Source organism: Solea senegalensis, linkage group LG5 (genome assembly GCF_019176455.1).
Source record: "Solea senegalensis isolate Sse05_10M linkage group LG5, IFAPA_SoseM_1, whole genome shotgun sequence".
In the NCBI taxonomy this organism is placed as follows: Eukaryota; Metazoa; Chordata; class Actinopteri; order Pleuronectiformes; family Soleidae; genus Solea; species Solea senegalensis.
Genome location: NC_058025.1, coordinates 13,240,395 through 13,263,345, shown reverse-complemented (window position 1 = coordinate 13,263,345; position 22,951 = coordinate 13,240,395). Strand labels below are relative to the sequence as shown.

At 41.9% G+C, this 22,951-nt stretch overlaps 2 protein-coding genes across 2 annotated transcripts in view; one reads left to right on the top strand and one right to left on the bottom strand.

The window, feature by feature from the left end:
- commd10 (COMM domain containing 10) overlaps positions 1–22,951 on the top strand; it is a 721,199-nt gene that overhangs the window by 156,749 nt on the left and 541,499 nt on the right. The gene's annotated exons all lie outside the window — the stretch shown is intronic.
- The window catches only part of fbxl17 (F-box and leucine-rich repeat protein 17), a 207,746-nt gene that overhangs the window by 61,007 nt on the left and 123,788 nt on the right, over positions 1–22,951 (bottom strand). Inside the window, exon 9 of the mRNA XM_044026021.1 lies at positions 2,095–2,171. Within this exon, the coding sequence (XP_043881956.1) occupies positions 2,095–2,171 (77 nt within the window). The remainder of the gene's footprint in view (positions 1–2,094; positions 2,172–22,951) is intronic.

Genomic DNA, 22,951 nt, shown 5'->3' with positions numbered 1-22,951 from the left:
CTCACAGGCACTGGCAGCACACTGCATCTAGAGGTAGATAAGCAACCATTCAAGGCTCCACTCACAATGCATATGATGACCGCCACAGGACATATAATCACAACTTCCTTCAGGAAACCGTGGGTAATTAATGTGTTAACCTTTCTCCATTTGTCTATTGTTATCCCACATCTGCTGTCACTGCTTATTAACTCTACTATAGAATATATTCAATTGTTTTTTTTTTACAGAGAGGGGGACGTTTACATAAAGTCAGCTGTGTCGGAAAAGTAGCCAACAGTGGGAGCTTTAATTTGCTGACTGCAGTAGGAACACTATTTAACAGTAAGCGTCTCCACATCTGTTTCAGACAGACATAATGATGGAGCTTGCACTGGATCCAAGTGGGTCAGCATTATGCATGTACACCGTGTAACTGAATAGCTCATTTCAAGATGCTGCTACATTCAAGTTATTTTGTGCATTTTGAGGCCCAGTGATCATTCACACTCAGTAAAGTTGTCACTTTAAATTGCAAATTTAAACAATTGCTCAAATGTGAGAGGGAACGTATATTGGAACTGTAATGACCTGAATATGACTTTACAATTTTTTTGAATTGTAAAACTTTGTTTTACCCAAAAATGTACTTCTTAGTTTTAATGCACCAAACGCAGCAAATGTGTCACACAAGCCCCACTAGCGTGGCTCGCCTCGGCACGACGCAGGTATTTTGCGTCGCCATTAGCAATAGTACCTGGTACTTTTTTGAGTACCTGCTCTGGCGAGGTTCTGAAAATATGCCTGAAGTCGTCAGACTGCCGGCCACTGATTGGTCAGAGGACGAGGCACGAGCAAGACATCTGACACAAGAATGAAGCCGAACAATGCCGAACTGTAGATCAGTGAAAAAGACTTAAAAAATCCTAAAAATGTGGGTTAATCTCCAACAGTTACCAAGGAAATGTCTTAAATCCCATCATTTAACAGAGGAGTATTTCAGTACAGTGACAGTGTCAGACAGAGTCTGTGCTCCGGTCACGGAGGAAATACTGAAGCAATCTTTTTTAATTAACTGACTCTAATGATTCAGTACAAGTCACCTGAGTGTGTTTTGTGTGTAAAACGAAGTCACGGCGGGTGCATTGATGACTCCGCCCCCGGTGAGGGGGTACTATATTGTAATGGTAAACCAACCGAACTGTGTAGAGGCGAGGCGAGGCGAGGCGAGGCTTGCTAGGAGTGGAAACACGGCAATATAAAGTCCAGTAAAGAAAGGCTCACAGTAAAACATCATACAGTTCAAGTTAATCTGTACAAATATTACACAACGCTCAGCAGCGTTTGCAGGCAACAACTGAGCACAATTCAGCATTTGAGCGTAACGCAGAGACGGCCTTTTGAATTGGAAAAGATGATCTCACCCTAAATGTGCAATAACGGAGACTTCAGATTGTGTCATAAGTCGTAAAAAGTAGGGGCACAGATATGGTACTTGGCTACACAGACAGCTGCTATCTCTCATTAGTGGAACTCTCAGAATACACAGACATAAACTCACAGACACAAACACACACACCCTATAGCCATACCACCACACAGTGGGCATCAAATAGTTAACGCAAGCAGCATTTGTCAGCACTGCAAATGCCTCAGCACTTAAGCACTCCAGCTGTGTATTACAGTGTCGCTCAACACTTGAGAGATTCTGGCAGAACATATGGCAGAAGAGAATCACATACATAAAGAAGAGAGGTATGAACAAAGAAAAACCATAAAAAAAATACTAAGGGCTTTAAGGCAACGCCTTAATGCCTTCTGTCAGACGATGCAAATGCCTCTAATCCGCACCAACACAAAAGCAAACACATAAAAGTCATCCCGCCAAGTTATGAGTGTTGGAAATATCCTTGAACTACACCAAGGAGATCCAGCAGACATTGCTAAATTCTGTGTAAAACTTTTCAATAATACTTTTACTGTTTACAAGTCTCAAAAGGGGACAAATAGTAAAATCAAATGAGTCCTGAATCACGGTAGCGACTGCGGGTAATAATAGTTATGATAATAATGTTGGAGTTTGACTGCAACAAAGGGACAGTGAAAGTATCTTACCATGGTCTGTGATTTTACAAGACACAAGATAGAGCTCCTTCAGACTTCTTCCCTCCTTGGCAATGATTTCCACACACCTACGGAGAGACACAGGGAGAAAACAACACTTTAAAGTGTCACCTGAGGCATCCCAGTCCCATACAGTATACTGTGTTTCTCTTTTTTTTTTGCTTGAGGGCAACTTTGAAAAACATTAAAATGCAAGCACATACCGCATATACCTGCAGCTCCCGCTCCCTTATTCAAATACACATACATACATGTAATTATTCTATAGTAAAGGTTAATACGTATAGCCACGGGGTCACCACTGTGCACTTATCCTTCCTCTGCTTCTTTTAACACATATTAATAATTAAATACCTCATGCGATTAAAAAAAACATGGACAAACACGGCGAACGCGCACACTCCCGCGCGCGTGCACCGAGAGTTATAACGAGCGCGCTCACTTCAAAGAGAGATAGTATATCTGCATTCAGCCCAGCGCCTGAGCCCAGAGGACCTACGAGGAGAGAGCGGGCGTGCGCTTGAGTGTGCGAGAGAGAAAATATACACAAGGGAGGGCCAAAGGGGAAGATCAGAGTATCTGTTTAAAATGTTTCTCTTTAAATGTCTCTAATGAGAGGAGCGTGTGCAACAACTAGATTTAGATCAACGCGTTTGACCTATTAACCTTCACGAGCAAATGTTTCTGATCTTCACGCTGCTGTTCTGACATGAATATTTATGCACAGCCACACACTGTATGGCTGATGTTGAGCTGTCGGCTGTAATTGAACTTTGTGTCAAAGTGAAGAGCAGAACAACACTGAGGTTTTTTTGTTGGTTTTTTTTGTGCCGTCTTAAGTGTCGTCTTACACGTCTCTGACAAAATATAACTGACGCTCAAGCGCTTTGGTCCAACGCGCTCACTGTTCCTCTGGTTTACCTCACCGTAGATGAAGCGTGACATTCAAGGACTTGGGAGAACTCGAGCTTCATTCATGATTTTATGCCTCACTATACTGCAAAACGGGGCGATAAAACGGGGAATTTGTTGCTGTGAGACAGTGAGACGTAATATCAGGCTCCACGAGGACAGAAATGTTGGAAGGTGTGTCATATTTCTGAAAAACCTTGTTTTTGAGCAAAACTTGGAAACGCAGTGGTTTATCTCTTTTAGCTCCGTGGATGACATCATCATATTTCACCCCCCCCCCGAATCTAACTTCATGAAGCCATTCTGCACTATTCTTTCCTAGTTTGGGGAAAAACTCCCCATGCTAGAAGAAATTCGGCAATTGGTCATTTCTGATCCCAAATTGTGCTCTGGCCAACCCTAAATTACATGCAGTTAAATCAGCCAGACCCCAATACCACGCTGTGTGTCTCGGGGCTTCGGCATTAGCACTAATAATGAGTGAATGAATGCACTAGGAAGAGTCAGTGAGGAAACAGTAGCGATTCAAGGATACAGTGATGAAAAGAGAGGCAGAGAGTATCCACTGGGAGCTTGTTACACTGTGCCCAGGGTCCCCAGGGTCAGAGTCAAAGCAATGAGATTAGACTTCAATGAATGAGGGAGGGAGGGAGAGAGAGAGGGAGGGAGGAGAGATGGAAAGTGACTACTATGGGTCAAAATCTCTATACGGTAGATTGCCGTTAAACAAAGAAATATATAGACTCACAGACGGCAAGGAAAGGAAAGGACATTCTTGAGCCCTGGCTGAGGTGACAAGAGACAGCAGAGGAGATGAGGGAGAGAGGAGCAGAGGTGTGGGATGCCGCATGAAAGGCCTTCAAGAAGCAACAAGCTGCCACACACCTCCACACCAATCCACAAGGCTCAGCGGACATAAATTAGTGATCTGCTTGCTTTCAATAATCTACAGAGCATGTGCCAGAAGCCCTGCTTGGACACGGTGAGAATACTAAACATTGAGAAGGAGGAAATGCTACAGGAGAGAGAATAACACTATATAGTGTTAGTGTAAGTAAACACGTCGGCTGGGTGATCGAGCCGATGGTGCTTATAAGCGTGGAAATACCAGCAAAAGGTCAAATAAGGAGGGAATCTTTTCAGCAACTTTTTTGAAAGAAAAGTACATTTTGGAAGAGTGGTGAAGAAGAAGACAAAAATAGGACAAAATGGATAAAGGATGTAGCTGATGGAAGTGCTGAATGGGTTTGATTGAGGGGTAAGAAAAGAAATGGGACAGTGAGATAAACTGATGAAGTGGCATACAGAAAATGTCTGGAAAATGAGGATGCAGTGTCAGACGCAGGACAAAAAAAAAAATTGTTTATCAGAGAAAAAGAAAAAAAGGCTCAGGTGAAAAAACTCTGATGCAAATGTGTCAGAAATGGGAGAGCGCTGGGGAGAAGTTGGTGAAGAGAGTGTGGAATCAGTGAAGAGAGGATAAGTGGAGGAGAGGGAACAGAGGGTGCAAGATTACAAAAACGACGGGCAGGTCGGGGGGGAGGTTAATGAGGATGATTTTTGAATAATAACAGACAAATGAGCAGGAACATCAGAGTGCAAAAAAAAAAGAAACGCGGATGAAATCATGATTAAAAACGGAAAAAATGGCAAAGTCAAGCAAGTTTTCTTTGCTCCCACAGGGTGTGAAAGATGCTCGAGAGACAAGATGCATTAAATTACCCATAGAAAGTGGGTTTTTTTTGTTTTTTTTTGGTTTGTTTTTCCAGCGAATATACAGCTCAAGGCCGCCTTTTCCAATAAAATGACAATAAAACAGTCTGCATGACAATTAATGGATGGCATGTTTAAGCAATTAGTGAGACCAGCAGGCAGGAGGAGGGAGAGAGAGGATTTATCAGGGGTCAGTGTGTGTGTGTGTGTGTTTGGTTCCCTGTCACCATGCTATTGAAACAATGAAACTCAGTCTTACTGTTGCACACAAACAACTTTGTCTTGATTCCTGGCATGTCCAAGATTTAAGGGTTATTTCTCATTGTTAAACACAAAACTGTACACACATTTTTGTTTCTAAATGAATTTACTGGACTCACACAACTGGACCTTGAGGACTTCGCTTAACCCCCAAAACACTTGTTATTATATTTAATTGTATTTTCTTGCCAGCAGAGCTTATGCCACCTGCCAAAGATTCCAGCCTTTGTTCAACTCTGCACTTCAGCTCCATTACTCAGCTAAAGTAAAGTATTCATAACAGTGAGTAACAATTTTAAAAAATGTCCAACGAGATAGCGGCAACTCTCGTTCAAATAATTAGGAGGAAAAACAACATGCTGTAAATTGTGTTGCAGATGCTTAATTGCTTCTTCTTCTTTTTTTTTTCCCTTGGAGTTTTTAAGAGGAAAACTCAATCATGTTACTCTGAAACCATGGTAACTACATCTCCACTCATTTATTTTGTGATTAGCGAGAACATTTTCCCCGAGTCTTTACATATAAATGAGACTCGCAGGTATGATGAGCTAAAGCTGCATTTGCTGAACAGTAGATAATGGTGGAAATGTCACTAACTGAAGATGCCTGCATGTTTTTTTCATGGAATTAGATTTGGTATTTATGTGCACTGACTAACGTCATTGTAATTTTTTTTTTTTTTATTAAATGAACTCTAACAAGCTTTTGAATAATAAACAGGAAATGGTAGCCCACCATTATCAGAGAGATAAAATCATATCTGCACTACTCTGCACTAAGGTTATGGAAATGGACTTTTTATGTCAAGGCCGAGGCAGCAAAGTAGGTTTCTGGTTGGTCAAGAGAGTCATCCTCAGTGAAGACTGAAAAAACTCTTAAATAATATATAATATATTTTTTTAAAGGACAATAACCACTTAGAAAATAACAAATGACACAGCTGAATATCTACTACCTGTGTGTACTTGTATTTGTTACCTCTTTCTGACCATTCTGACATAAACACTGACCTTGTCAGGATCAGTAGTCCTCATGGAGACCAAACCCTGGTCCTGATGAGGCAGAACCTCTTTTCTGAGGAACCAGTTAAAGGCTATCATTGGATTTGTGGTTAAGCATTAGGCATCAACTGCTTGTGGTTAAGGTGAGGGATAATGCATGTGTTTAAGCTGTCCAAATGAATAAAAGAGCAATTTAGAGTGTCCAATTGACCCAATACCCATATTGCATGTTTTTGGACTGTGGGAGGAAACCGGAGAACATGCAAACTCCATGCAGAAAAACCCTTGTTCCAACCCGGTCACGAACCCGGGGTATCCAAGTACTAGCATTTTCTAGATATCAAGATATAGATTAGGGTGCAATGTTTTAATTTCATTAATATTTCAATGAATGCACTCATAACTGCTCTCCTAACAGGCCTCTAATGAGACAGCTAGGAACGACCTTGTGTTTTTGTGCAAGTGTGTAACTACACAGATTGTGTTTGTGTGTCTTGTGTGCCAAAGTGAAGCCAATCGTCTTTTATGCAACTCAGCCAAGACTAGACATTCATGCAGAGAGGCAGCAAGGGGAAGAATACAACACTTGAGAGAGCGAGAGAGAGAGGGCCATATTTATCACAAAGGCCACAGAAAGACTTGCAGCCATACAACATGTGTAGTGCTTCTCTTTAGCTAGCCTATCACAATGGAGCAGGAACAAAGCCTGCTGGGAGAATGGCTGCAGATACGTACACTACCATAGTAGCGACCAACACAAGGCCTCGCCTCATCCCACTCCTCACGCAGCCCACAATTGCACGGCTGTCTAACCAAACAAAGGGAGCAGGGAAATAGAAATGAATGATTTTGGGAGAAAGGAGGATAAAAAAGAAAGAGAAAAAAAAAAGCATGAAATGTCGAAAGAAAAGCGGCAGAAGGTCTGGGGAGAGGTTGAAAACATAAAGAGAGGGAGGGAGGGAGGGGGGAGGAGGCAGCGGTGGTGACAGAGAGGACTTCAGACGTCCATGGCTGTCTTTAGCCTTAATGAAATGGAAGGGCGGAGCAGAAAAGAGGAGGAGAGCAAGGCAAGACGGAGGATTATACTTCGGGTGAGGAATGTTTTTGCGAAATGATTCTTGCTGTAAATTTACTTGATATCACTCGTAAATCCATGCACAAGAGTCAGGAAGCAGGGTTCGCCTTAGAGAGACCAAGCGCACCGCTAAGATTCAGAAATTGTCTGGACAAAAGTAAACTTTATGGCTTTTTCATTGTACTAATATAAATGGATGTAAATAAATATGTATATATATGTATATATATATATATATATATATATATACATATATATATATATATACATATGTATATATATATATATATATATATACATATATACATATATATATATATATATTTATATCCAATACGCCGTGAGAGTTCTTCAATAAGCAAATCATTTATACTAGGGGGAAAACAATCCTAGACACAAACATGTACTGTGTGTGAATAAGAGGGTTGACATGCACTGCTTTTAATAGTCAATAAAATTATTATTTACACGTTAAAAAAAAGGCTCCTGCTTATTATTTTTACTGTAATGTAACCACGACTGAGCTCAGAGGTTTTACAGAATTGTGTTTAGTGTTACGACGTAATTAGAAATCCAGAAGACAAGGCTATTTAATAATGCTCAATTTGATGCATCTGTGTGAGTACATGCTTGCGTATATGCATGCGTGTGTGTGTGTGTGAGTGTGTGCGGATGTACGTGTGTTCCAGCTGCCTGAATCAGGGTCTGCTTCAGCAATTAGGGCCTGGATGATTTCCCAGGCTAGCCTGCCATACCCATGGCTCAAATGAGAATCACATTCCTATTGTATTCCACCGCCGTTAATCATGTTTTCAAACGACTCGGCAAAACAGCAGGGCATTCCAGCAGTTGTCATCAGCCGGCTCAAAAATGTGCCGATGGGGTCATAACTGGAGCCGTAAATGCCCATCAGCCGCGGATTTTCTGTCCAACCTGTGCTTTTTGTTGTTTGTCTGGGGTAGAGGAGGCGAGCACCAAATGAGCCGGTTTTGCAGGGCAACGAAACTGAAAACAGGAACACCAAGGCCCTTTAGAGTGTCACCGGCTGCTCTCATCCTCAGTCAAAGGTTTAGTTAATGTATTGAAGCACTTCCAGTACTTTTCTAAGTGGCAACAGAGGCCGCAAAAGTCTTTCCCCTGTGCAAACCACAATGTGGTATATGCGTTCCACTGTTGCGACAGGATAAGTGCATTGTCTCTTATGATATTTTGATATGCATTGAATGTATTATCATGGCCGTTATTACATAGAATATCAGCAGACCACTTTTGACATCTCCTAAAACAAGCGTCACTGACACATCAGTCAAATTGTCCATCAAAAAAACAAAAAAGGGGGGGGAGCCAACTAAGCACTTTGTGGGGTTAAGTGGCCTTTATTCATTTGAAGTTCATCCAAATGGACAGCCTGTTGCCTTGCCAACGCTGACAGCCCTCCGTGATGCACATGCACAAACAGCAATTTAAAGCAGCTTCTCGGTTGCCAGCGGAGACCAAACTGGTCTGACGTCGCTAACGCAGCGTGGATCTCTGATAGTCCTACACTCTTCCTCCGAGGTTTTCAGCAGTTTCCACCCCCCCGGTGGACATGCAAGTGAGACGGTGTAAATGACCAACTGGGTTCTGCAAAAGCAACGCCATGCCCCTTTCCTGCAACCACGGTCAGCCCGGCTACTGCAGCCGCAACACAATAAATATTTCAGGAGAAGAGCACTGCCCCGTAGCAGATGGAGAGCCCAAGGTTTCGACTTGAATCAGTGGTGTTTGTGTCTGTATAATTGTTCCTCTGTGTGTGTGTGTGTGCATGAGTGCAGAAGAAACAGTAAGTGGAACTCTCCCTATGTGAAGCAAACAGTTCAGTCAGAGATGGCTGCCCGAGATAAATGTCACTGTAGGGAATGAAAAAAGTGGGGATACATCTGTTTTCTCTTATTTCTGAAACACGCAGTCAGGTAGAAGCAATACTCTTGAAACTTTCTCAGCGCTGTCACTCTGTCTTTCTTCTGATTACGGCAACCACGGCTTAGAATTTGCCTTGTGGTTCATAATTTGTTAGACAGAGTAAAAGAACCCCTGCTTTCATTTCACTACAAGAATTTTTTATTTTAACAAAGCGGGGGAAAAAAGAAATCTAATGTATTCAACCGGGTCTAAGTTATCTAAAAAGTGATTGTTGTTTTCTATTGCAATACTACTGAAAGATATTGATTGAAGAGAAATATAGTATATTTACTACCAGCTAATAAAAAAAATCTTGCTTCAGGCCCTGAAGAAAACAACCAGTGTGACTGAGATGGATTGAGGTGACCATTCCAATCACGGCTGCATATCGTAACTCTTCTCCTCCACGTCCTCCATGAACTATCCCCATGTTTACTGATAGGCTTGACACAGTGGCACACGGTAACACGCAGCATCGTCCCACCGCTCTCTCAGCCATGGCTAATTGCCCTGCACTTTGATTACCACCATCTATTTTAATGAGAGCTTATAACGACGTATTCTCTGCCGTCCGCTCTCTCCCTCAAAACACACAAACAAACATGGTAGGCGCCAACATGCGAGCGCCACTCGAGGACACACGCATGCACGTTAGAAAAAAAGGAGAGGAGAGGAGAACAATTCTGTGAACCGTGTTTGTCCCGTTGTCAGGAAATTGGAGGGTGTTCATTAGGCTAATGGATGTGAAGAAGAAGAGAGGAGGGGGATGAAGATGGAATGGGGGAGGAAGTGAGGATGGGAGGTAGGGAGGGAGGGAGGGACGGAAGGAAGGAAGGAGTCAGCGAGGCCATTGAATTATACCAAAACAAATTCCACACAATGGCCCAACAAGTCATACAGCAGCATGTAATTCTGTCGCTCCCATGATCGAGAGGGGAATACTTCAATTACAGGGACTGGCTTTAATTACGCTGAATTTGCCTCATATGTCAGCTCCTGTTGAGCACGGATGAGCTGTTACACTTTTAGTGTTACTGTGCTAGATGGACTCAGGTCCATTAGAATCACTAGAATTACAATTACCAGCGCACACACACACACACACTTGCACCAGGATGACAAATCAATGGACTCACACAGCTTTAAAGACAGTTGATACTGTACTGACCAATGAAAATGTGTGCTGTTCAATGTGGCATCTGTCATCCTTTATTTTCCCCACTGTCCACACTGTAGCTCCGGAACAATGACGTTACACAGCAACTTCAACCCTCAAAATTAATAAAAAACTGTGGCTTTCTACAGAGAGTTAAACAACCTCCAGACACAGCCCACGCCTAAAATGTAGGTTTTAGAATAAAACTATATATATATGTAGAGAGAGAAAGAAAATGTGAATAAAGAAAGACAGCAGAACAGAAAGAAGGAGGAGGGCAACAGGCTAAAAGATTAAATGCAATAAAGGGATCAAGCGTAAGAACCATTTTACAACCACACAGCTATGCCAGATCTCATTGTCGCACCATGTCTCATTATTTTACGAGACATTAGGTCGTCTATGAAATCAGTTCAACATGACTCGTGTAACGACCATCAATACCACACACACACAAACGTGTGATGCATAAGATTTTTTTGCAAACTAGAAAAGCTTAACACGTGCGCGACTTAAGGGGAAACAAATCCAAGAGTCGACAATTTTAATCCAAGAGTCCAGTTTACTTTACGTCCTGAATGAACACGGAGCTGCCCAACAATCACCTCTGATCCTTAACCTCTGACCTTATGTCTGAAGAGCCCACACTGACCCGACCGTGACAGCTGTCTGCCACTGTCGCCATAGCAACACGTGCCAGGATGACACTCCTATTACTCCCACACAAAACGGAGAGACTACCTTACAAACTCTTATTACACATTTAAAACACCAGGCTCCAAGTATTTGGAACCAAATTGCTCACAGTTATCCACCACAGCCGTGTTTGATGTTCGCAGCTCTGGCATCATTCTCACACCATTTCTGTACAATAACACTTACTATGACTGGATGTTATCACTGAAATGTCCTGTGTGATTTAAAGCCTATATTACAGCATGTATACCTATTACCTTAGTGGTGTTATCATAGCGCTAAGGTTATCACACATTACCAATACAACACACTACGAATAAAAAAAACCCTGACGTAGAAAATAAGTAATCTGTTGTATAGAGAGAAGACTCGAGCATATAGTGTAAGACGTAGCAGCTAATCCAGTTGTTCCCTCTGGGGAACAGAGGAAGAATGATCGTAATGAGAAACTGGTGGCTAAATAACTATGATAGCAATAACAGTGGGAGCGTCTCTGTGAGCAGGCGTTTGACTCTGGTGACACACAGTCATTAGGCATTCATGGAAACAGATGTTGCTTGGCTTACTAGCTCACTGGCCCAAACACCCCTTGAAAAAGCCAGAATCCTAAATGAATTTCCCCAAAGGAACGCACTGTTTGATCCCATGCCAAGAAAAAAAATGAAGAGATGTTCAAACAGGGAGAGACTGTACTTTATCCCCCTTAAAGTTCCTGTCTTCTCTGCCTCATGTAACGCCTCTTCATCACCAAACCTCATCTCTTCCCCCCCCCGTAGCCTAAGATGCCATCTTTTACATGGGCAGAAGAAACAAAACCCTATTAGTTCAATAGCAAAGTGAATTTGTTGAAGCAAGCCCAACCAGGCGACGCTCCAGTGGCTTATCACTGACTGGGCAGACACAGCTTAAGAAAGATCAGGACAGAGGAGAAAGGGTCAGGAGACAGAGCGGGAGGCAGTGGAGTTTAGGGCGCCAAGTAGAGTTTATTGTAATATTTTCTTTATTTCTTCCAAAATGGACGTTCATTTTGTACTTTAAAATAAAAGTGTCTACTCAAATATAAGATTAAAGTCTCAAAAACGTGTGTGTAATAAAAAAGACGTATTTAATGTGCTGAGCGATTGGAAGCTGATGGTTAAGACGGACATAACAAAGAAGGCAGAGAGAGAGTGGAGGAAGAACAAGCTGTAATACAGTGCTGTTGTTGATGTACATTATTATGACCAAAGCCTCTTCATGTTGCCCATTCAGTTTCTATAGATTCCAGATGATAACGGTCCTCCATCTTTCTTCATGTCCCTTCCTCTCAATGTTTTTTTCCTCTTATCTTGTGCTTTTCATCCCTTTATCTGAACGTCACATCTCCTCCTCCTGTCTTTACACCATTCTGACTTCTGTTTATCCACATTGTTTTCCTCTCTGCACCGCATTCTCTCTAAACAATTTCACGTTCTTTAAATGTCCTCTATATGAAGAACCCTCCACATGGGTGGTATGCAGTCACCTCGAGACATATGAGCAGATTCGAGTGGCACACAAAGACACATGACATGGGATTGACAGTGGGGATCCTACTGGTCATTCCGAGAGCCTGTGGAAGCACTGGAGTGCACTCCGCCACAACACCGAGGCTCAGGACAAAAAACAATCCTCCAAATGTTAGAAAATATTTTCCCTCACCTTACTTCAAGCTCCAGTCAATGCATAGTCAGCATGGGACACAGACAGGCAACACAGGGAGCCATGTGGCTATGGATTTGTATGCCATCTGTGTGTATGTGGACACTATAATGTGGTATCGCAATCAACGCAAGACGAGGCCACAGCAAAAATAGCGTGTATATATATATGTATATATATATATATATATATATAATATCTGTATTATTGCGTCCCAAACACAAACCATAGAGAATGTTCATTTCCATCGCCATACACACTGCTGACGTGTGTGTGTGTGTATGAATCTGCTGTAATACTACGGCCACCTAGAAAATCACGTGCCTCTGTGTTCAGACGTGGAAAGTAATGAATTACATTTACCCGCCTTGCTGTAATTGAGTAGGGAATTTGAAATTTTACTTTTACGCAAGTATGTTTTTTTGGAAGTACTGTACTGCACTAAATTTTAAATGAAATCCAAATGATGAGGACAGGTGAATGATGAAGACAGGTGAATGATGATGAGGACAGGTGAATGATGAAGACTGGTGAATGATGAAGACAAGTGAATGATGAGGACAGGTGAATTAGCGTTAATTAAGGTCCCTTAGTGAGTGAGAAAGTTAAAGCATTTGTGACCTTTGACCCATGTTAACTCATACATTATGTGTTTGCATATTTTATTTTGACAGCAATTTCATTTGTAAAGGTTTGCCTTTAATAAAAAATGTTTGATTTGTGTTCCCTTCTTGGTCCTTTTTGCACGATACAAGAAAGAACCCCAAGTACCTTTTACTCGGAGTAAGTTTTAAACAAGCTACTTTTTTACTTTGAGTACATTTTTATTTTTTGTGGTACTTTTACTTGAGTAGAATATTTCAGTACTCTTCCCACCTCTGTCTGTATTCCACCACCTGTGAACGCAGGTATGCGCGTGCAAGAGCAAGAGGTTGTGCACATCTCCTTAAAAATTCCAGGCCATGCTCCATTTATCACCTCCAACACGGGAGGTGATGTCATGCGCAGAATATTAGAACCAGCCTAATTGTGCAGAGTGATAATACAGCCACATAAGGACAAGCATGTTTCAGGCCACAATAACACTCTCTGTAACCCAGCAACTTTACAGCACACACCAGTGGCCAGCTAACATTCAAGGACAGACGGAGAAAGGGAGGCTGATCTGAAAAGCAGCAATCAAATCAAATCAAAGACACACAAGAACTTTCACATATAAATGACCACAAATACACACACCCACAAACACACACACTCAGGACATTGCTTTGAATTTCATTCATTAGGACAGCTAAAACAAAACATTAGGTCTAATGTGAACAACATATTATGTCTAACCCTAAACATAACTGAACCACAATTCAGATATTAGCCCTAAACAGTCTCAGAAATTAGGTTCCTCCTCATTAGGACCAGGTTTTGGTCTCCATGAGGACTACTGGTACTGACAAGGTCAGTGTTTCTGCCAGAAAGTATACACTCACACACACACATTTTACAGACAGACTCAACCAAAAGTAGCAGACTGAAAGTTTGGAGAAGCAATGCTCTCTCTCTGCCAGTTCAGTTTTATATCTCGGATTTGACTCGACTCCACACAGCATGGGAGCTCACTTCACTACCTGAGGTGTGTGTGTGTGTAGTGTGTGTGTGTGTGTGTGTGTGTGTGTGTGTTCATTCAATACACCACCTGTTTGTTCGCATACAAACTCCAACCCTGCTCACTTCCAAACTGTGTAACCGGACGGTTGTGTTCACGTGTGTGACTGCACGACAGGCGAGTGTGCATCTGTGGAATGTGATCTATTTTCTTTTCCACGTGAAGCTGTCCCTCATTAATCAACTTATGGAGGGACAGCTATTTGAATCGAGGCTGTCCCCCAAGCTCCGTCACAGTACAAACCTCCCTGGACTTCTTTCCTCCTCCGGCTCACATAACCCAACTTCTGGCCAGAACAGGTCACACACAGTAACATGAACCACCACAATGAGTTTCTCTGGCCTGATCCAAACACATGCATGATTATTCAAGTATTTGGCTGAACTCTTTCAAGGTATTGTTACAACATTATTTCCTATCTCAATTTTTCCTCACAGCAACGTCTGCACATTTCGCGACCAGTTGTATACATTTTTTATTTTTTTATTTTCCAACATCCTGTTGTCGCCGACAGGATTTGGCATGCATACTTCTCATTACCATAACTCCTAGACCGTTTGTGATAACTAGAAAATTCAAAAACTACCAGAAAGCAGAGAAATAGAGCTGATGCAGGTAAAGATCTAAAACATGCAGGGCGGTGGGTCCCCAGGACTAGGATTGAGAAATGTATATATGTATATATGTAAAATAGTTCAAAGTTCAAATTGTTAATGTTAAATTGTTTGCTTATGCCATTTTAGAGTTCCTATTTTGTTATAAATCCAAATCCGTTTTTTGTCTTCTATTCCTTTTTTTTTTTTAACAGTCAAAACACACAGTAATATTGAATAACTGCCAGATATTGAAAGTTAGCTTGGAAAAAGGGGGCAGAGGGACTCACTCACTGAACATTTTTTGACAATTCTACTGCCATAAAAATCAAAATAAATCCAGGCAGCCTGGTTCTAATTATGGTCGTAAAAGGGTTAATCCTGATGGTGTTGAGGTGCAGAGGCTGCCTGTGCCAAGACAAATTATCAAACAATAATGTCAAAAAGAAAAAGCATTTAAAAGAATTATGAAGTGGGACACCACTGACAGGCCACGGTCCAATCTGTTCCACCGCATGTCCTATAACCTAAACTTTTCTCATATCTCATGAACTCTGCAGAGAGGACATGACATGGCAGCAGAACACTGTTTTATCTCGTCTGACATCCCCACAACAAGGAAATAAACATAGACTGACAGCCAATCAGATCTCCCATCTGCTGGTCTGCTTCACAGTCGTAGGACGGCCCGACAAGCGGTGAAGAAATCATTTCTGTGAGGGACGCGCCCCAGAGATGGTAAGATGGCTGAGGTAAACAGAGAAAAGAAGCAATAGGGAGAGAGAGGGAATATGGCGAGAGTGGAGTGGGTAACCACATGGCAACCTCAGGTTATTCGATTGGTGGAGGCATGTAGTCAGCCAGGCAGGGAAGACCAGGAAATGTAATTCAGGGAGGCTGTCTGGATATGACATCTCTGGGAGCTATTCAATCTGCAGCCAAACCCTCAAGTGGCGCCTCGCCTGGCATGGTGGCAGGGAGGTTACAACTGTGAGCTCACTGCCTGTCAACCCCACTACACCCTCTGAGGAGATGAGGATATGATGGGAGGAGAGGAGAGGAGAGGAGAGGAGAGGAGAGCAGCAGAAAAATTAGAACGAACTAAATACTGTATATTTATATACTGACAATGTAAATTAAAAAAAATAAAAAATAAGCACGCTTTGAATGGAGTGGCTTAACATCAGAAAAGAAAGGCGGAGGAGATGCCAGAAGACAGAGGCACAATGGGACTCGCCAGAAGCTCCTGAGAATGAATGAGCGAGAGGCTGAGGAAGGAAAGGCGGAGTGAGTGAGAAAGTGATCCAGGCGCCAGCTGTGATTCTTCTCTGGCTCAACATGGCTCATAGTGTACGGTGATAATTGACAGCAGTGGCTGACGTGTTCCACGGACCACTATTCATTAGCAAGCAAAACAATCCTCCTGACGAGCCCTTAAGAAGTGTACGAGGCGACAGTGTTTCAAAGCTCTCTTTACAAAGTATAACATAGATCGAGCAAAAGTTGTGAGACTGGATTAGACAAAGGTGGTCTACAAATGTTTTCAATATCTGATGAGAGCCACAGCGTTTCCTTTGTACATGGGGCTTGAGTGGTATCCTTTTTTTACACTGCGTAACTGAAATGAGAAAATATAAATACATCGTCTCTGTAATGGCAACTGGACGCCCCACAAAAAACATCAAACTATATAAAGATTAATTACGTGATGATTATTTTGGCCTGGACTGCTGCGTTGAAAACGGCACACAATGGACTGGAGTCACAAAATGGTGGCGCAACAATTAGTCGACATTGTAAACAAAATCAATAACAGCTGAAGTTGCCAAAAAATGTAACTGGCGACAATTGATGGCAATGTCATCCATCACACATACTTTTTCTTTGTTTTTTTACACTGTGGGGCTGAACAACATTGTATTTTATGGAGTGATGACAGATTGTGTGTGATGCCGTCGCACACACAACTCTCAAACTGACACCAGTTGCTTTAGTGTCATAATTGTCAGGAGGACGGCGTTTGTCGGCCCTTCCGTTGCCGCACCAGTAAAATCAACATATAAAATATAATATACATCAGCACGATATGAAAGAGGTGAGATTCGGCTGTCAGTGTTGACACAACGTTTCAAACGGATCTACCAATTTCAAATAAAAAGTGAGTCCTTATTATCCAAATAGTCGACTAATCATTCCATTAACTAACTATAATAGTCTTCAGTTGCAGCCTCATGCCTCACACCACATCACTTTATTTGCAAAACGTTCAAATGATGATAATACAACACATCTGCATTGTGAGCAATCTCATAACCCCGGTTTAGAAATACTTCAGATTGCACAAGCAAGGTCCAAGGCCATGTTCTGAATACTTTTGAAAAAATGTATCCAGAAATTAGACACAATGTGATTGTGATCGACACTGAACATAAGCATTATTTTTATTTCATAAGAATTGTATTAAAATGTTTTGACAAGTCTGTGTGGTATTACACTGTATTGAATTAAGTGGCTAATAAATGAGTCGCTGAGTGTATACTGTATCTCCTATTAATGTCATATTATATATAGAGGTTTGCTCAACCTATCATTCTTGTGGCATTGTCCCCCCCTTTAGCTCGACCCGGACTCAACCACTTTCACTAAACTGTGGGAATTCCTCATCCAAACAGAGACAGTGACAGCAACTCACTAATGGTTGGAGTGGAATGGTTCGATACGGTGCGTATTTTTTGCCGTTATCATTAGGAATAGTACCAAAATAACCTGCGCCAACCCTTCCATTGTTGATACCTCTCCCTTGAGGTACCAGAGTAATGGTGCGGTATGGTATGGGTGGAGCTAAACAAAGCTTGACGCCTTGTTGAGACAAACAGCCACAAACTGAGAGGAAAGACGAGCTGCTGGACCTCCTCCACTGTGTCGTGCACGAGGTTGTTAGCTGTCGCCCACCAGTACAACGTCACGCAACGTTCGCACATAGCGCAAACCCCACCTACCACAAGTAAAGGTTAAACCATTTCCAAGCATACAACCGAACTGTACCAAACTGAAATGCACCATGATGGAAACACGGCATGAACTTCAAACCATCCCACACAGCCTCGCACAATGTTATTAAACTTACATTATATATACATTTCAAAAGCAACCGATTTTATAGAACCAGAATATAGCAATAAATCCCAACATGGGATGACGTCTCTTGTACTCCAACGTGGAGTAATGGCATCACGGGAGGAATTGCGTGCACTCACATGTGCGCTAATAGCTCAGATGCTGCCGTTCGGCTCCTACGCCTGTAATCCACAACCTCTCAGCTTCGCTGCTGTCTTTGTTGCTGCTTTTCCACGTCTAATGACAGTTCCTGAAGAATCGTATCAGTCAAGTAACAGTCATGACTTCACTGTGCAGTGAAGACATGACTGTCAGTCTCCATCCAGCTCTTCAAGATACTAACTGGCAGCTCACTATGAGATGGAGCTGCAAAATCTTTTTTTATCAAGCCCATTCATTTACACTTGACTTCATTTCATTTACTAGAGAAATACAGAGAAACACAAAGGCCCACAAACAGAATCCCTTACCCCCTCGCTGTTACCTCCCTCTCTCACAGACACACTCATCTACCATTTCATCCCAAAGAGACTGTACACATTCAAACAAACAGAGAAGACGTTATTGTCTGCATGCAATTATCTTGTACTGTCCATCTCCTTGACTGCTGTGGAACAAAGGGCCCTCTGTTGATGAGGATAGCAGCGTGTGAATAGGAGGTTAGACATCCTTGGCCTTTTCCATTGCTGTGGACATTCAATCTGCCATCCACACATCCCAGTGGATCTGATAACACTAAACAAACCCTAGAGAGAGGGAGGGAGAAAAAGCCAGACGCTAATGGCTTCAGTATTGTGTGTAAATCCTCTCTTATCAGCCTGCTCTCTGTGTTAAGAGACTGGTCAAGGGCAGTGGGAAAGAATAAACTCAGCCACTGCAATGTTGTCTGCAAGCGTCCACTTCAACATAAACAGTTTAGAATAGAGCATGACGACGCACAGGCGAGGGCAGGCTGAGAGACACACCATGAAATTCCATTAACCAAACACACAAACACAGCGACTCACGTATACTGTATACACAAGGCTTTGTATCCAATCTGATGCCAGGAAAGGCTGACCTGGCATCAGATTGAAGCTAATTATTCTCAGCCATTCCCACTGGACTTGTCTCACACGAACACACAAACATGCACACTAACGCGCGCACACACACACTAATTGTGGTGCTGATTCTCTCTTTTGCGCCTTCTTGCCAGCGTATCGTAGCAACAGAACAGTAAGAGGGGGAAAATGAGAAGAAAAGTAAAAGGAGGCGAGGATGGGAGGAAAAGAAAAGACATGGTGGATTATCTTCCTAATCCCCTGTCCCATTATCAGAGGGGCTCAGCTTCTAATACATTAAAAGTACAGTAGAAACCTGGTTCTCTCTTTTTTTCTACATCCTGAGCTTTGTCTGGACTGCTTTCATCCATCATTTTTACTCTTGCTTTTATGTTCTGTATTTTGGGCGAGTAATCTAATCTTCCTCAGTGATATCACATGCTTTTCTCACGTTATTACGTGATTGACAAACTTCCCGCCCGCTGGATGGGAACTGGGAGCATTGCAGTTAATGGTCAGCTTCATCATCTGCAATGCAAACACATTTATCAATGCAGCAATTTGTTCACCATTTCTCAGCAATGAATACAGTTTAGATTTCAGTTTTTCCATTTCTTATGACGACATGAACATTAAGGACACAGGTGGTTATGTTACATAAAATGCAATTATCTTTTCTAATGAGTCACGGACACAAACCCACACTAAGTCATTCTTATCGCCCTCTGTCCGGATAAGTAATTATCGATATTTAAAAACTTGTAACGGATGTATTTAATGTGCTGCATGTCACAAGGGTCTTTCTTTTTTTAATGCAATATCGCCGTGAACGCGATTCCTTATATTTACACAAACACAAAAGACTTAGATGTAGAAGCATCAATAATAGGAATTAGAATTGTAATTTCCCCTGCAGTCACCTGCACCTCAGCTCAGATCAGGGCAAGAGCATATTCATCCGTCATTGTAATCACGGCCACATTGTGTGAATGAATCAATTCTAAATGTCAAGCTGCAAACTAGTGGGCCAGAATGCAGTTACCCCTGATTTGTGAATAACCTCCAAATATGAACTCAAAGGGAATACTGTTTATGCATAATATGTGTGGGTCTAAGAATAATCCACTCCCTCATGGTGACACAGTGTGAGAGGTCCCTCTAAATGGGGACATCTGTACCCAGTGTCTAACACGGAAAGAAAAAGGTGAAGAGCAGCAACAATGGCCCGAGAGCTGAGACTTGGCGGAGTTGGGTGTCACCTTTTTAACAAGTTCCATTGCTGTAGGCTGTCAAAGGCTGGCAGTGTGACTGTCTTCTTGTTAAGCAACAAACACTGGAGTCTGTCCCCTCTTAGGTGTCTTTCCCCTGGGAGAGAAGACTATCTCTGACAGAACTTCGACTCCTCACTTTTGACTCAAATGTGCACATGCAGAAATAAAACTAAAAAGGGGGTAAAAAAAATAAATAAATAAAAAAAAAAGGACAGATGACTCGTAACACGTTTGAAATGTTCCCTCATTAACAATAGCTGAGCATACACGACTTGAATAAAGACAACTGCAGGTAAATTATGGCAAATTCATACACTTGACTTGCACGGATGCTTCTCAGCACGCAAATGCATTCAAACAATTACACACCCTCAGCGTACGTGTCGGGAGCAGGTGTTGGATGTAATGAGTTTGTATACAAGCTGTTATAAAATGACAACTGGGAGTGTGGACCCCATTATTGGCAGATCCACTCACTCACACACACGCACACACACATCTGCTGCTCCTGCATACCCACGTCAGTACTGTGTGTCTTTCAGGAAGCAAATCAACAGTTTAAATAAAAGACGGGAGCATGATGGAGGGAGGGGGTGACACTTCTGCCTGTAAGTGTATGGGTACACGATGTGTTCGGAGACACTGCAACCCTAAGACTATGGACAGATGGCCTCCCATGTAGGATGTTTTTGGCAGGTATGAATGAATGAATGAATGGATGTCCTACAGCCACAGATTTCAGTGTGCATTGCATCATCTCATCTCTGGGACATGATCCAGTGGTTCACTCCATCTCCGTCTTCAGTCACAGGGACCATACTCTCACTGTCCTTGAGTAGAACTTTTCTTGTTGACAACTGATGCAGAGCCGTTGGTCAATTAACGACGAGGTGCGTATAGCAAAAGCACACACACACACACTGCCATTAAAAATATGCAAAGTGGCCTGCTTTTGAGAAACAGTAGATAATTTCCTCTGCATCCACTGTCTCTGTATCTTTAATGGGGTACATTATTCTGAATAATAACCAGATACATATGCAGGACTAAAAGCATGTGGAGATGAATGCATGGCCTCCATATGCGCTTTGTTATTCAGTACAAAGAGGAATTAGCATTCCTAACTCATAAGCATTAGAGTTTTTACCTCCTTTGTCTCTCTTGTGTGCCTCTACATGCTTCAGGAACACATTTATTCACATTCTTCCATCCTGTCATACACCGAACCATCCGTCCGTCTGTCCATATAAACAGTGAAGCTCCTGTCCCCATCTGTCTATCGCTGCTCATTATGTTCCCCCGATTTCTGTTGTGCCCTCTTCTGTCATATTTGCGACCGTCCGTCCACCTTCTTCAACAAACAAAAACAGAAGGAGCGTATACGGATTGCCTTTCATGAGTTGACACAAAGTGCATCAAAACATGCGCCCATATAGGACGTTAAAACGGTCTCAGGGTCACAGCCCAGCACTGTGCTCTATGCACACTTGTAAACGTCACTGTGGCGTGGCATGTATGAAGTTGCTAAGCAAAAAAACTAACAAAAACAAGTGCTTTATTTCCACAAACTCCCTCACAAAGGAAGAAAAAAACACACACAGAATCCCATTTGTTATCTACCAATACAATAGACATTAATTAATAGACAGTTAAAAATGAAGTATATAGTTTTTCTTTAGTGATAAAACTTACCGCACATAAATTAGTAATCTATGAATCGATTATCAGCCAATCAGGAAATAGCATTTCTTGTTGCCGGGTAAAGTCTGAAAATAGGTTTTCGGCTGCAAATCGCAGGAACGCACATGAATGCGTGCACAGGTTTCGAGTGAAAGAGCAAGGTCAGGTCATCACTTCGATTATATAACTTAATTTATTATAATAGCTGCTTATTTAAGTGTAAGTTTTGAAGTGTAAAGAGTATGAACTTAATGTGGCCTGTTTTTGCATTAAAATCTGCCACAAACACAAAACACCATTGATAAGCTAAACACACAGACAGACAATGACCAATGTTGTTTAAGGGGACAATTTGGGGGCAAATGTCATTTTGATTCATTTTTTGTTCTGAGAGGCAAAAATAGGTTTAGCATATTAACATATTATCTTCAAACCTTGAAGCCCTGCATTATGCTAAAATAAAATCCTGGCTAGAACCCTGGTTGGTAGTATGGACATTGTTGAGAGGAGGAAATCACAATATAAAATAAAACATGAGCATCTTTATACATGAATCCATGGAGAATCTAACTGATTGCCTCTGAACACAATAAACTCTTTGTTACCTCTGTATTGGTTTAAACAAAAGGAAAAAAAAGGCTTCATGCATATTTTCAACATTGCTGAAGAAATTCAGTTATACCTTAAGTTTCTATATAAATAAGAATTAGTCTAAACAGACAAAGGGCTGTTTATTCTCAGCTGTATCTGAAAACTTGTCATGACAAATAAAGGATCGAGCATCCTCCCGCTCCCTGTGGTGACTTGATCCGATAAAAGCCCCCCACCAAAAAGATTCCCCTTTTGTGCAAAACCAACCCATCATCTCCAAATGTGGAAAAATGAGTCTTTCCCTTAAAAACAATTTTCTCCTTGAAAATGGGGTTTTAAGTCTTTTGAGGCTCCTTTTAGATTCTAATAAAGTAATAATTCCAAAGCTGGAGTGGAGAGAAGCTTATATCAATCTCAAAAGGCTTTGTTTGAATTTTCATTCATTCATCCATCTTCTA